General features: G+C 43.4%; 1 protein-coding gene across 4 annotated transcripts in view; it reads right to left on the minus strand.

The window, feature by feature from the left end:
* Window positions 1-14,777, minus strand: part of CENPK (centromere protein K) — a 1,342,106-nt gene that overhangs the window by 627,517 nt on the left and 699,812 nt on the right. For all 4 annotated transcript variants that reach the window (XR_011280634.1, XM_069627356.1, XM_069627355.1 and 1 more), the window contains exon 7: window positions 7,727-7,825. Coding sequence is in view for 3 of the 4 variants with exons in the window: in XM_069627356.1 (XP_069483457.1) it covers window positions 7,727-7,825 (99 nt within the window). In the remaining variant the exon portion in view is untranslated. The remainder of the gene's footprint in view (window positions 1-7,726; window positions 7,826-14,777) is intronic.

Below are 14,777 nucleotides of genomic sequence, written 5' to 3' on the forward strand. Positions count from 1 at the left end.
CGTCTGGCTTTCATTCAAAAAGGTTGGACCCATTGAAGGGCGTGTCCAGGAGCCTTGATTGAACATCTGGGTCAAATCCAGACTTGCTTAGCCATGCATTACCGCACTAGGGCACATACACGGGCCAACGTACAAGGAGCATCAAAGGCCTGACTGAAGGAATTAGCAGGAAGCCTCCTTGCCATTACTGATGAGATTGTTAAAACCAACTTTCATCTCCCCTTCAGGGATGCTTTTTGCCGCCTGGGAAATTACATTCGATAATGTATAGATGTTTTTCGCCAGAGCACAATATGTATTAATGGCTTCAGGGACCTGCTTCCAGCGGAGAATACCCTTTTAGCCAACTGATCATATCTTTTATCGTCCCTATCCAGAAGGATGGTCAGATAAACTGCAGCCTTTGAGGTTGAAATAGCCATCTACACCACCAAACTCTCTAGTGAAGGGTGCTGTTACGCTCACCTGGTACCCACGGGGACGTCGGTCTGGACCGGCCTGGTGCCACGTAGAGCCCAGATGACTGACTGGACACCCCCACTTACTTTGTTTGTTGGCTCGTATGAATATCTTTCTGCAAAGGAGAAAGGGAATTAACCTCCCGTAATTCGAGCGTTAACCCACCTTCCACTCCCGTTGTCTGCCCATTGACCACTCCCGATGTTCCCTCTTGTTCTCACCTGATGGTTTAGAAAGGTGGGCTCTCCATCCTGCATCGAGCGCAGGGGCGCGTAGACGACCAGTTACTTCACTGGCGTGGAGGAATTGGTGAGTTCCAGTATTGACTCTGGGATCCAATAGTTTGTAAGAGTTCAAATGTCTGATCTTCTCTCTTTCCGATTCCTTGTAGGTTGCCGACTTAACCACCACGAAGAGTCCAAAGGGCAGTTGGTGAGAGTCAGGTAAGTCTATAGTGGTTTTCCCCTTAGGGGCCGGGGTACGGCGATGATGCAGAGTTAACTGCGCCGACCCGATATGAGGTAAGTACCCCCTGCGGTAAATCAGGCAAGTCTTTGGGGGGTTGCTTGTAATGTCCAGTGGTTTCCCCTTAGGGGCCGGGGTGCGGCGGTGATGCAGAGTTAACTGCGCCGACCCGAGATGAGGGGAGTACCCCCCGTGGTAATCCGGTAAGTCTTTGGGGGTAGTTTGTATTGCACTTTTGCATTCCCGTGCTCACTTGGCTTTTCTTGTCCCCTTAGATATCGGAGAGCGGTGTGGAAATGCAGAGTCTGCGATGGAGTGAGGAAAAGCTGCACTGGATGGTGAGTGCAGCACGGCGCTGCGAGGTGCGTGACAATGCGCGTGCGATGACTCCTTCTTCAAGATCGACGGCGCGATGGATCAAGAATTCAGGTAAGGTTTCAAGTTTGAACCTCTTCTTCTTTCTTTTCGTTTCCAGGTGGTCCAGGACTGAAGCGGGCGTGGCTGAAGACTGGAAGATGCTGGAGGCACGGTGAGCGTTACGCTGCTGAATGCAAAATAACGCGAAGCACGTGTGGCTGTCCGGGCGTGGTTTAAATAGCCTAGGAAGAAGTCCCAGGTAAGTATTCTTCCACAGCCCCCACCCGAGAAAAAAGTAGTCCCTTAGGTAAAATAGTCCCTCCTAAGCCCCATTTGGCTTGTGGCTTCGTGCAGCATGGTCTGCACGAGGTGAGTATGCAGCATGGTCCGCATTAGGTACGTTTTCTGTAATGAGCCTGGCGCCCAAACAGCCCCTAACTGGGGTTTTTGGGCATGCTTCAAATGGCATGATGCCTGCTTCCGGGGTTGCTGGGCCTGGTCTGGCTTCCCGGGGGCAGGCATCATGACAGGTGCCTGGAGAGGAAATCCGGGTCAACAGAAGAATACATGTACTTATTCACCAATTCCTTGTTCACAGAAGGAGTAGAGTTTGGTTTCTACCAGTTTTCTAAAATGGGGGTTTTAAGTGCTGTATGGAAGGGCAACACAGGCTCCTTTCGAAGGCCTCTATCCAGAAAGTCTGTAAGTTCATCCTGGGCAATGTCCTAAGCAGGATGCCCCCAAACCAAATACTCAAGCAACCTATTCATGACCGTTCTATAGGCTGCACTAGGGACGGAGTGTTTGTCTAGAGTTTTGAAGCCGGGATTGGTCCGGGACCAACTCCTCTGAAACATTTTGCATTTCAAAGCATTCATACCCAAAGGGTACAACGTCATCTCCCCCCCCCCCCTTCCTCGGAGATGGAACCTAAGGACCAGAAGAAATCAGTCTTAAAATCGGGTTTAAAACTCTTCTTCGAGGTTGATTTTGAAGGACCCTATAACTCTTGAGGAGGAAGTCACATACACTTCGTGTCTATGTGGTTGATGCTGTTGATGCTACAAGAGATGACCTCCCTGAGGTATTCACACCCAGGCTCTTGGAAGACATGGTTGGTTCAATAACCTTTTTTTTGCTCTTTCTAGGGACCAGGAGGGGCCGTCTTCCAAAAGACCTCCATCATTTACTCTCTGAACTTTTCCCTATCGCCAACAGAAGAACAAGTTACTTACCAACTGTAACGTTCTTTCAAAAGGTTGATGTGTAGTTTGGACTCCGATGGAGACCAACGACCGCTGAGTGTCAGATCGTTGGTATGGGCTCCCCACCCCGTGAGTGAGGCGTCCGTCACTTCTGTTATCTCCGGCCATGGTTGCCAAAAAGATTCTCCTCTGAGGATATGATGTCTACAAGCCCACCATTGTAGATCCTATGCTACTTTGGCTGGAACCTGCAACAGATCTGACATTTCCCCTGAAAATTGGGACCACTGAGTTCTGAGAGCTCATTAAAGGGATCTCATTCTCAATCTGGCTTCTGGCACCAGAAAAATGCAGGATGCCATGACGCCTAGCAACCTTAAAAAGTCGAATGCCGTTAGATGTTGGACATTTTGAAACTTCAGTACCATCTGCAGAATGTGGTGAGCTCTCTACTCTAGATGCGACGCTTTCCATGAGGAAGTGTCCAGGATTGGAAGATACTAGGCATTCTGGAATGTTGTTACCATCTGCAGAATGTGGCGAGCTCTCTCTTCGGGAGGCGAGGCTTTGCCCAAGCAAGTATCCAGGATTGCTCAGATAAACTGGAGTTTCTGTGATGGTATCATGTTGGACTTTTTTAAATTCAGAGAAAACCCTAGTTTGTGAAGGAAGTGACAAGTCTTGGACAGATGATCCTGGGCTTGCTCTGGGGAACATGCTCTGATCATCCAATCGTCCAGATAGGGGTAGACATGATTCCCCCCTCTCCTGAGACTCGCTGCCACCACCACCATCAACTTGGTGAAAACTCTTGGGGCGGAGGTTAACCGGAACGGCAGAACTCGAAACTGATAGTGAGAATTGCCAATCACAAACCTTAGGTACTTTCAGTGCTTGAGATGGATTGGCACATGAACGTAAGCATCCTGAAGGTCCAATGATACCAACCAAATCTGGAGTTGGAGTGCCTGAAGTATCTGAGAAAGTGTGACCATCTTGAACTTGTCCTTCTTTAGGAATTTGTTCAAGTTTCTCAAGTCCAAAATGAGTCTCAGTCCTCTGTCCTTCTTTGGGATGAGGAAATATGGGGAATACCAACCCTTGTTCCTCTCTGCTACAGGTACTTGTTCTATTGCACCTTTCTGTAGCAGGGTTAAGACTTCCTGCTACAGGAGCGGATCCAGATGTTTGACAGAGTTGTAGCCTGGGGGGTGATTCTGAGGTTTCTTTGGAAAAGGAAGGCAGTAACCTTGGGATACTGTTTCCAGCGCCCAAGCATCTGAAGTAATGCCCCGCCATTCTTCTAGATGTTGTGAGATTCTGCCTCCCACCGGGGTCTTGTGGGTCAAAACCTTAGAGTGGTTTTGCGGCAGCTACAGCAGCGGCTGAAGGGATAGATTTCTAATTGAGGAATAATAACGAAAAGGACGACCCCTCCAGGAAGATGAGCCTGTGTAGGGGCATTGCTGAGGTTGTCTTATAGCGGCACAGAGATTTTACCGCCGCTTTGGAGGTCTGCAGCTTCTCCAAACATTCATCTGCCTTGCTGCCAAACAACCTCGAGCCGTCAAAGGGCATATTAAGAAGCCTGGATTGCACATCCGGAGCAAAAACAGACTTTCTTAGCCACGCAAATCTACGTAGCACCATGCTATTGCCATGGACCTACTGATATTGTTAGCTGTGTCCAAACCTGATTGAAGGCATTCTCCCGAAGCCTCCTTTCCATCCCTTATAATGGCTAGAAAGCATGTCTTCAGCTGCCGCTGACATGCAGTCCCACAGCGAATATGTGAACCTTGCCAAGGTACAGGTTACATTAGTAGATTTCAAAGCCATACTGCCAGATGTAAAAATCTTCGTAGACCATACAACCACCTTTTTATCGTCCCTATCTGGAGGGACTGGAAGGTATGCATTTCTTGTGGAAGTGGCTGCTTGTACTACCAGAATTTCTGGAGTTGGGTGTTTGCTCAGGTATTCCGGATCAGAATTGCACGGTCTATATTTTGACACAAATTTTTTATTTACTGCCGGTACGGCTTCAGGGTGTTCCCATGCAGAATTAACCCTTCTCTGCAAGGCAATGTGAAAAGGGAGAATGGGGTCTTCCTCATAGTATATCAGTCATATCATCATCCTGACAGACTGGTGAACTTCTACCCCACCCCATAAATTCCGTAACTCTATTCATGAGTTTTCTGTAACCCGCATCAGCCTGCTCTGATGGGTCTGGCTTGTCAAATTCGTACTCTGGGGAAGTGTCCAGATCACTTGCTGTTTGTAGACATTCTTGTAAATCTTGAATTTTTGATTGAGGATTAATTAATTCCTCTGGAACAGATCTTGTGCCAAATCTAACACCAGCAGAGGCGACTTCTTCCTCTTCTGACGATTCACCCTCATAGATGGATGACATGGTCCTGAAAAAATCATGTCTACTCTCAGGTTGAAAAACCTTTTCTGATAATGTGGGTTTTTCCCTTATTAAAGGCTTGGGCGTCGACGTAAACGTTGATGGCACCGATGCCGTAACCACAGCCTTCGATGTCGTCGAGGAAACCTTCGATGACCTTGATGTAATCGTCGAGGGAGTTGTGGAAACTGTCGAAGGAGCTTTCGAAGTTATTGATCGTGAACTCGACGTACTTTCCTTCGAAGGAGTTGTCGACTCAAGAGCCTTCGAAGTCTCCGATGGCGTTGATGTCGACTTCGATGGCGTTTGATGTTTCGACGCCATTTTGTTTCAGTCTACCTTCGATTTATGCACCGAAAGGTCTTTTTCACGAGGCGATCGAGAAGAGCCCCTCGATGACACCCTCGACGACTTTTTATCAGCTTTTCTTGTTTAGGACCTTCCTCTCTCATGTTTTTCGTGAGCAGGGGCATGGTCTTCTTTAGCCTTTTTTGAGGGGGGTCTGAGCCGCGTTCTCAAACATTTTTTGCATGGAAACTCGAAAGGCTTCCCATTTCCTCGGGGAGTCATGCTTTGATGGGCATGCTATCACCTCCTCTGAAGACGTCGGAGGATGAGGGAGATCGATGCCGTCTTTTCTTTGTCTTTTTGGATGACGAAGACTTTCTCGATCTACTCCTCGACCTATGTTTTTTAGGATATTTTTTCGAAGACTCGACCGAGTCTTTCCCCTTCGAAGTAGACTACGATGAACCCTCCCCCATCACCACTTTACCTCTACGTTCTTTTAAGGCCTTATGGGTCATCGACTGGCACGAACCACAGTCTACAATTCGGTGGTCGGAACCGAGGCACCAAAGACAATTGGATCGGTCAATGTGGATCGGTCAAAGACATTTTCTTTCCACATTTCAGATATTTTTTAAATCCCGTCTTCGGCGTGGAAGGGTTCGAAGAAGACGACATAGCTTTTTTCACAAAAGATTGAAGTGCCGTTTGACGAAGCAAAGCTAACGGAAAACAGATGCTTGACGGATGCCGCCGAGGGACATCGACGCCGCGGCCTCGAGAGGAGCGCCCTCTGGTGGAGAGAAGAAAATAAATTTCCGAAGTAGCAAGCTGAAGGTAAGGATATATCTAAGATGAGGAATACGTGGGAGGACACAATCCATTCGAATTAAATATAATCTGGACATATGAACAAATGACAGGCTGTTGGTTGACAGCGTGCTGCCTAGGTGCCCAATGTTGCTAGTTTTGGGGCTTTTCCAGCAGTTGTTGAACCAAGCCCCTCAGTTTATGCTCTCGGTCTACCAGGCTCTCATTGTAGCCAAGAAATAAATACTGATGGTGTGAAAAACACAGAGGAGGCTTTTGTGTGATATTTGTATAGAGTTTGTGTCTGTAGTCGGCAAGAGAAAACTGTATGCATGAGTGAGTCCCACAAACAAGTATGAGGATATTTGCGCAGCACTTACGGCCCTTCTTATCTGAATCTGCCAATAGTTTCCCGTTTCCTTTTCAGTCACCTCAGATTGCCCATTTCTCTCACATTAATTAGCTATCTGAAGAAGAAACATGTCATTCTGTAAATTGTATTTTTGGGTTTTTACTATGTTGAACAAGTGTTTGTCTTGCTTATAACATATTGTTGTGCAGACCTTGAGTGTGGTTCCATGTGTTTACCGCAGACGTTTTTTACCCCCTCGGCCCCACCAACTACTCCCAACCTCTCATCATCCAATAATGACTCACCCAAATCTCCCAAATCTCCCCCTGCATTTTGCAGAAAAACCTTAGTGAAAATAATTTGAGAAAAAAATTCTTCAGGGAAATTTCTGCTGTTTCTAAAATAAAAAAAAACACAAAATAGCATAAGAAGGGGAATACTTTTATAGTAAAGTTAATTTATCTTACAGTTTGGTCGCTTTCACAGAGGGCTGGTGGCCTTCCTAATTATAATACTCCATGTATCCAACTTTGCTACAGACACCAAAAACAATGAAATATTTCCAAGTTGATGAAGGTGTGAAAGTGAATGCCCATGTTGTGGACAGAGAAAGACTGTTGGAGAGATTGGAAGGGTAAAGGTCGGAAGTGAACACAGATGCAAACCTACTGGGAGCCACGTTGAAATCCCTGGCATGGATCTATTGTATAGGGCAACAAGTAAATAGATTTGTCTGTTATAAAACAAAATACTAGATACATTGTACACGCGGATAGCTCAGGGGCAACGTGCTCGCCTTGGAAGCAAGACACACGAGGCATCACAGGTTCGATCCCCGGGTCTGTGCTTAGGAACCTATGGGTATTAAGTGTGTTATAAATAACTATCATATCATATTGTTATAAGTGTAAGTTGAGACTATGGACTGAGATTTGAAAATTGTGGTGGTGTGTAAAGATTGACATTAAAAGGTATATTGTCATTTACACAGCTACAGCCTTCATCAATGTAAAATGCAATCATTGGTCTGTCACTCTCCGATTATCATATATAAATGTGCTTGATCAGTTTTAATAGTTCATTCATTAGATTATTCAATACAATATAGTTATAATGAAGGATAAATCAAATATAAAAAGGATCTATGTGAACATATTGAATCCATTACTACGAAGCCGAAAATGTTGATTTCTTTTACCCCATTCGCTGGTAATAAATGCAGGGGGAGGCCCCACGCATCGCTCCCGCCCATTTGTTCTTAACTGAACCCATCCCACCACAAATATATGCAGTGAAATGGGGCTGTTAAAAATCAGTGTTTTCAGCTTCGCAGTGACGGTCTGGGATATTTTTTAGTAATACCTTTAAAAGTACCTTTTCTCAGAAAAATGCATCACATTGCTTTTCAGTTCCTGCTGTCTTGAAGAAAGAGCCTGGACCAACTGCTGCTGTTCTTCCAACCAACGTTGTTCTCTTCCCATATGACAAAATAAAAAATGCATAGATATAAGTAGAGAATTGCCTTAAACAATGTTTTACATAAATAATAAAATATGCAATTCTGTAGCAGCTTTTAAACTTGCTTTGATATCATAGGTCAGCAAAATAAGGAACATCATCTTAATACGACTGTATAATTAAACAATGTTTTACATAAATAATAAAATATGCAATTCTGTAGCAGCTTTTAAACTTGCTTTGATATCATAGGTCAGCAAAATAAGGAACATCATCTTAATACGACTGTATAATTGTTTCTACATTACTGTAATGTTAACTCCTGAGGAAGCTCTGCAGAGCTAAACATGTATTGGCATGCATAACAACCATGGACATTGAAACCTATAACATGTATGGACTGAGAGACAAATGATCAAGTGGTTAGCATAGACAAAGGACTTCGACACACTTTCTACATTTTACTTATGCATGACTATTACCTTGTACCACAAGCATGTTTTGCAGCTTATTGGTTTTGATATAGTAGTAGCTTTCTGCAGGTTATTTTGGAGCAGGTATTTGCAGATTGTGTGGAACCAAATACAACAGCTTTTGAAGAAACAAGGTAAACCACCCTCAGCAGCAAATCCAGTATATAGCACACAGTGGGCATAACCAAATGTTGGTACTATCCTTGGAATTCTTTACACTTTTACTCCATGTTTTGCACATTGGGCGATCACAGAGTTTCAACGCTCTCATTGATCTTGAGATGCAGAAACCATGGTAGGCAAATCGTATTGAGATGTGGGAGCATGGTCTCTCCGATTTAACATTAGGCACTTTGGAAACTTTAATGCCCTTCATAACACAAAGAGCGAAGTGAACATCTCAAAGCTAACCCCAAACTACACTGGCCGAATTTACCAAGGCCTGTAAACACTTATTAGTACAATATGTTTTCACATTAAGCCCAAACACAAGACTGATCGCTAATCTTTACTTTCAGTTGCAGGAGAGCTGGAGTAAGATACAGAACATAGCCTTCCAAAGATGGAGATCGGCTCTGAGGCTCAATAGGGAGATGATGAATGCAAGGAACTGTGTTCACTTATACACAATAGCTCCCTTTGTCCTAGATTGGTGTACTGAACCTGTGTCACAAACATGTGGTCTATTGGGTCTCAATGAGGATGATCTAGATAGCAATACTAAATGTGTGAAATTAGCATAAATTGTGGACAGATGTACAATACCTATACATTGGATACGTAAATCTGACTCGCCAAGTGGACTGGTTTGAACATATGGTACGTGTTAATGAACTTTAGACTGATTATTGCAGTTGACATCATCCACGATTTTGACCAAAGGACATATGGACAAACTTTCACGCCTGCCAATGTTCCCTCAAGATGATACCTCCTCTGAAGTAGGTACTACAGCGGGTTAATTCAAACAGTATTTACGTAATTCCCTCATTCTATACATGTTCCTTTTTCAGCAACACAGAGGTATTGTCAATTAGTACATGATTGGAATGCTACTTGGTGGTCATATCTGCTGACACCGACCTAGGCTATTTGGCTGTATGGGAGAGTTATTGTTTGTAATCATGATTTAATCATAAACTTTTAAATGTTGTAAGACATCCCATACCATAGTATAGCTTTACTGTATTATGGGTTCATGGTTTTTGGAGCCTCGCTAAAAACAGGTTTAAAAATAAAACAAAAATACTTAAAAGGTCTGCATTGGCCTACAACTAATGCAAAAAAATAGAAAAGAACTAAAACAAAGGCTTTGAAGACAAAGGAGGTATCCAGGGAAGCTGGGTTAGAAACAAAGCTAGACATCAATTATTTTCTCTTTAGTAGGGCCCTACTAATTTGCATATCAGGCACAAGAGGGACCAACCGGTCTGTGCCAGCACACAAAAGGCAGCTTCCCCCACAAACCCCTTCTTACTTGAAATTCGAAATTGAAAGATATAGAGCAGAGCATGTGTTTGCACTTTGAAACTACTGCCAATTCATTTTAGAAATAAATTTTGTTGCTAGGATCGCATTTTAAAATATTGGCTGTTTTTAGCATTTTAAATAACCGTGAACCTTTGATAGTGCATTGTTGCTACATTGTGACTCTGTCATCTTTTTTCTTTTCAGGTGCCTGAAAACTACAAGATAAAATGGCTTAATAGAGAACAACACTAAGGAGGGGAGGTTGCAACTTTTTCACACTTTGCAATGGGACAAGGATTCCCAGGTATTGGCCTGTACCCATCATATCACTCCCAACAACTCTTGTCAATTGATTCTTTGATATAGACGATGAGTGAAATATGTGATTCATTTTAACCACACATGTGAATGTGAATGTGTGATAATTGTGAATGTGTCTCAATTGATATTGGACTGAAAAAAACATAACATATATGTGTGCCTGAATAATGAATGCATGCATTCATAGTTTATTTCTCAGTTACCTAATTTGTGAGGAAGCAAAATTGATAACTGGAAAACTGGTTTGGGTGATTGACATATAGACTTCCAAGATCCCCATAAAATAAAGTCCAAAGCCAATGACCAAGACAGTGACAAAGGTGAAGTTAGGACAAAGACCAAGGCAAGGGCAACATTAAAGGAGTGCACTGGGACACTTAACATCCCCTAACTGTGAGTAAATCGAGACATACATATCATTACCAGATGCCTCAAAGATTGAAGTCTAAATTAATGAATGGACTCAGGACTTTAGGTCTGTTATCTTACACTTTATTGCTCCTTCCCACCACTGTTTTCCTTAGATTCTACATTTTCAGTTGACCATCTCTCTTCTAGCATTCCCCAGAAACTCTACCCTGAAGCTCAGCAGGATTAAACACGAGCAACAATATGGACTTCAACTACTTCCTCATTCCAGAATTCATAAACAAATGTAAACATCTGGGGTGATATTGGGAGGTGGTGGGAGGCAGCAGGGACACATCAGGAACAGATGATAGGATAGGGAATACACTGAGAATGTAGACTAAGGTTTATATTGCCTTGAATATGATGGATTTCTCTCTATAGTGCAGTTTTATTGATGGTGTCCACTTTTTTTTTTGCCTACCCATGTTATGGTGTTCCTCTCGTCTCCATGGTGTCATGTACGTACATCCGGAGCAGGTCGTATCAGAGTGGGGAAACAGTTGTCAACTGGTTTTGATTTGAAGACGAGATCTTTCAACCCAGGTATTGCTGTTCTGCTAACGCATTGCTGTTCTAAATATTCAATGTTACCTAAAAAAACACAAAGAAAGATCCTTGTGCTTGAAAACTACCTCTTTAATTTGTTGACAGAACATTCCCTGTGTGAAATTCCCATTTGCTGGGCGTACTTAAAGTATAAAGTAGGCCAATCCTGTTTGTATTAACTCCATAATTGTTCCTCTTCCTTCTGAACCTCATAATAAACCTTGCTGAGAACATACACCTTATTGCTCAAGTGCCATCCTCCTCCCTCTTCATGACATATTACTCTAGTTAATCCTTATACTCCTCCCCCACAGAAAATAACTGAACAATGGAAGGACTATCTCGAGCAAACTCGGCGGCAGATTCCACTTGGCAACCAAAATCACAGAGGCATAATATAGCCAATGAGAACGTGGGAGGGGTTGTTATCGTGGCATAATGACCCAAGCAAGAATTACCCCTCCCGAAGTGGTGCTAGCAATACATGGTTTGCAGTTTTCGTGGTGAAGTAAAAAATTGTGCTTTAAGAGCGAGTAAAGTAAACAGACAAACCGAGTTAGTAAATTAAATGTAGTTTTATTTTGTAGTATTTAAATAACATGGTTTCATAAGGTAACCATTTTCATTGCAACTCGGTTGAACTGGACAGCTAGGTTTAACATGAGCATGCATTAGGTGTCATTTAAAAGTAAACAGTTTCTCTATAAGCACGTCAAAGCATTTTCCAATGTTTTATCTTTCTCTTTTGTATATTAAATAGCATGCTGCAACAAAAAAAGGTCCTGCCGGAGAAGAGGTGCCTTGTTGAAACAAAATCTTGTCTGGAAAACACATTGTTTCCTTGTCTGCACCTGAAGACAGAATGTTGAGAATGCAGTCAATACCAGTAGTTATTGACTGCTCTCTAAACAGTGGATTACATAGGTTATATCAATATAACATGGTGTAAAATAATAGATTGTATTATGATGTAAAATGCAATTAAAAAGTCAACCAGATCAGAAGAAATTAGGCTTTGCTTCTGTCTCATTAATTTGGGTTATTAGATGTCGCTTGTGACCCCTATAAGCCAAAACTATTGCTTTAGAGTACAGATAGGGAAAAACAGCACATGAGGAGGGACACACAGCTTGTATGTGTTTGGTTATTTTCCCACCCATTGACTGCTGTGAGAGGTCCGCAATGTGAGACTCAAGATTTTGTTTAGATTCTCAAGGTTCAACATTTTATTTTAAGCAAAAATAAACAAACGCTGACTAACCTACTCTACCAGAGGATTTCCTACCTAGTCTAATATCTAAAGGAAAACCTTGTAGCATTCACAATACTAACCCTCACACTAAACATAAACATTTAAATAAACATACAAACAACATAAATGAAAATTACCAAACAACCAGTGTCCTGGATGACTTCTACTTGTTCTCGGCAGATTTGGCTCTCCCAGAAATGTCTCAAAGTCAATTCTGAAAATGTAGGAAAGAACCTACCAGATCCCTCACCCCACCCCTGACACCAGAAAAAATAATCCACTAGGGAAAAAGGCCCAATGCACATTTTGCAAGGATAACAAGTTTTATTTCCATACAAAAGGAAAAGACACCCAACAAAGAACTTGGCTGCCGTGAGACGTTTTGACAAAATCAGTATGGTCAATACTTTATGCAGGCATGCAGCTTCAGTAGTGAGGTAAATTACATAATGTGCAAATCCACGCTGTTGGTTGGTGAGACCCCATGCATACGTCACCTGCTCCATATGGGATGCCAGGTTATTGGTCCCAGCCCCGTCGTCCATCTTCTTTCACGTGGGCGATGTTGCAGCCGTCATCAGTCAGCGGAAAATAAAAAATTATATTACTAACTAAACAAAACACATTTATTTCTATGTGACAGTGCACCTGGTATGAACCCAGAGGGAAAGCCGAGGTCACAATAACTCGCACACTTCACTTGCTCCCAGACAGGCCGGCATTACTCCAAGGTCTCCCACCCTAGAAAGTCGTCAGCATACTGGATGATGGTGCTGGGCACATGAATGTTGCCTAAATCAGCATGTAGTATTCTGTTAAAAATGCTGGGGGACTTGCAGTAACCTTGAGGCAATTTTGTGAGTTCGAAAGCGCATCCCCAATGTGTAAATGCATTGAGATACTGTGAATCTGGGTGCAGGGGAACAGAGAAGAAGGCGTTTTGGAGATCCACCACAGTAAAGTGGGTCATCTCTTTGGGGATGTTGCATTATTGTTGCAGGGTTGGGGAACACTGGAAATTCTGTTTGTACAATGTTATTAAGAGGGCGCAAATCTTTAATCTTCCTCCAACTCCCCCCTTTTGCCTTTTTTATCAGATAGATCGCAGTGTTACAAGGGAAAGTAGATGGTACAATTATCCCCTGATTGAGTAGGGCAACAATAGTATCCCTTTCTCCACCTCCCTCGACAAGGGGTACTGTCTGACCCGTGGCACACCGCTCCTGGCTTGAGTGTTATATGAACTGGAGCCACCCCTTGCAAGAGCCCAATATCGTGAGCATTTGTCGTCCGAAGTCCGTGAAGGACCTGTTCCAAGTCTGTGTCAGCGAAGGGGGGTAAGCTCCAAAGGCCATCAATTGACACTACACTTTACAATACTGCACCATAATGTTACAGGGGATAAAAATGACTAGTCCAATTTCACCATCATCTTGTTAGTGTTCAAAGAAGCCTGCATCTGTCACTTCCTTGAGGGGCATTGTAAGGTCTATACACAACACTGTGCGCCACTTGCATCAATCTGAGTCTGTTCCAATTACAACAATCCATTTAGCTGAAACCATTAGACCCTGCAACTCTACAGATAATATTGTTCATGCCACCAGTTCAGGGGACACCACAGTTCGGAAAATGAAGTCAGACGGTACTCGCCAACAATCTTTACCAATTTGGCGCACTGCTTCGAGAAGCACTGTTATGTCGTACACAAACAAATCAGGGTCCACAGGGATACCTCGAACCACGGCCCCTTCCCTTGCATGTATTAAGAGCATTGCTCGTATAACACACATGCCTTGAGTGGCACACACTACTCCATCTGTGAAAGAAACGGTCATATTCAATTTGCTAAACAGGTCTTGCACCAACACATTTATTGGGAATCTCTCAGAATATAACAGGGGAGCACGCACCACTTTCCCTCCTATTTTGATGTCAAGCTCTTTTGTATAGGGAACTGTGGCGACAGCCCCAGAGAAGCCCTGCATATCAAGAGTTTCTCCTAATAATGTTAAGTTTCCCTCACTGATGAATGATTTAGTGGCACCTCTGTCAACCATAAAGATGAATTGCTTCTTGCCTTTCTCAACACCCACCAAGGGTTCCTCGTCAGGGCAGACTATTTATTTATTATTAACATTTATAAAGCATGCATCAGCCTGGGGCATCGTGGCGCTGTTATAGACATCGGTATCACATGAGATACAGAGGAGAAGGCACTGTACATACTTAGTTGCAAACAGAGAGAGGGTAGGTGATGGGGTTCGGGGGTGGGGGGTCAGGGGATGATGTGTTAGTTAAAGAGTGTTTTGAGCTTTTTCCGGAAGGCTGTGAGGGAGGTCTCAGCTCCGAGTGTGTTGGGTAAGGTGTTTCAGAGTTTGGGTGCTAGGTGTGGGTAGCCGATCCCGCATGCTTTGGCTCTTTTGATAGGAGGGATGCACAGTTTATTGGCATGGCAGGTTCTTTTTAGGCGAGATCAAGTGTCTCTGGATAC

The sequence above is a fragment of the Ambystoma mexicanum genome, chromosome 6p (assembly GCF_040938575.1).
Source record: "Ambystoma mexicanum isolate Mex_15411 chromosome 6p, UKY_AmexF1_1, whole genome shotgun sequence".
Classification (NCBI taxonomy): Eukaryota; Metazoa; Chordata; class Amphibia; order Caudata; family Ambystomatidae; genus Ambystoma; species Ambystoma mexicanum.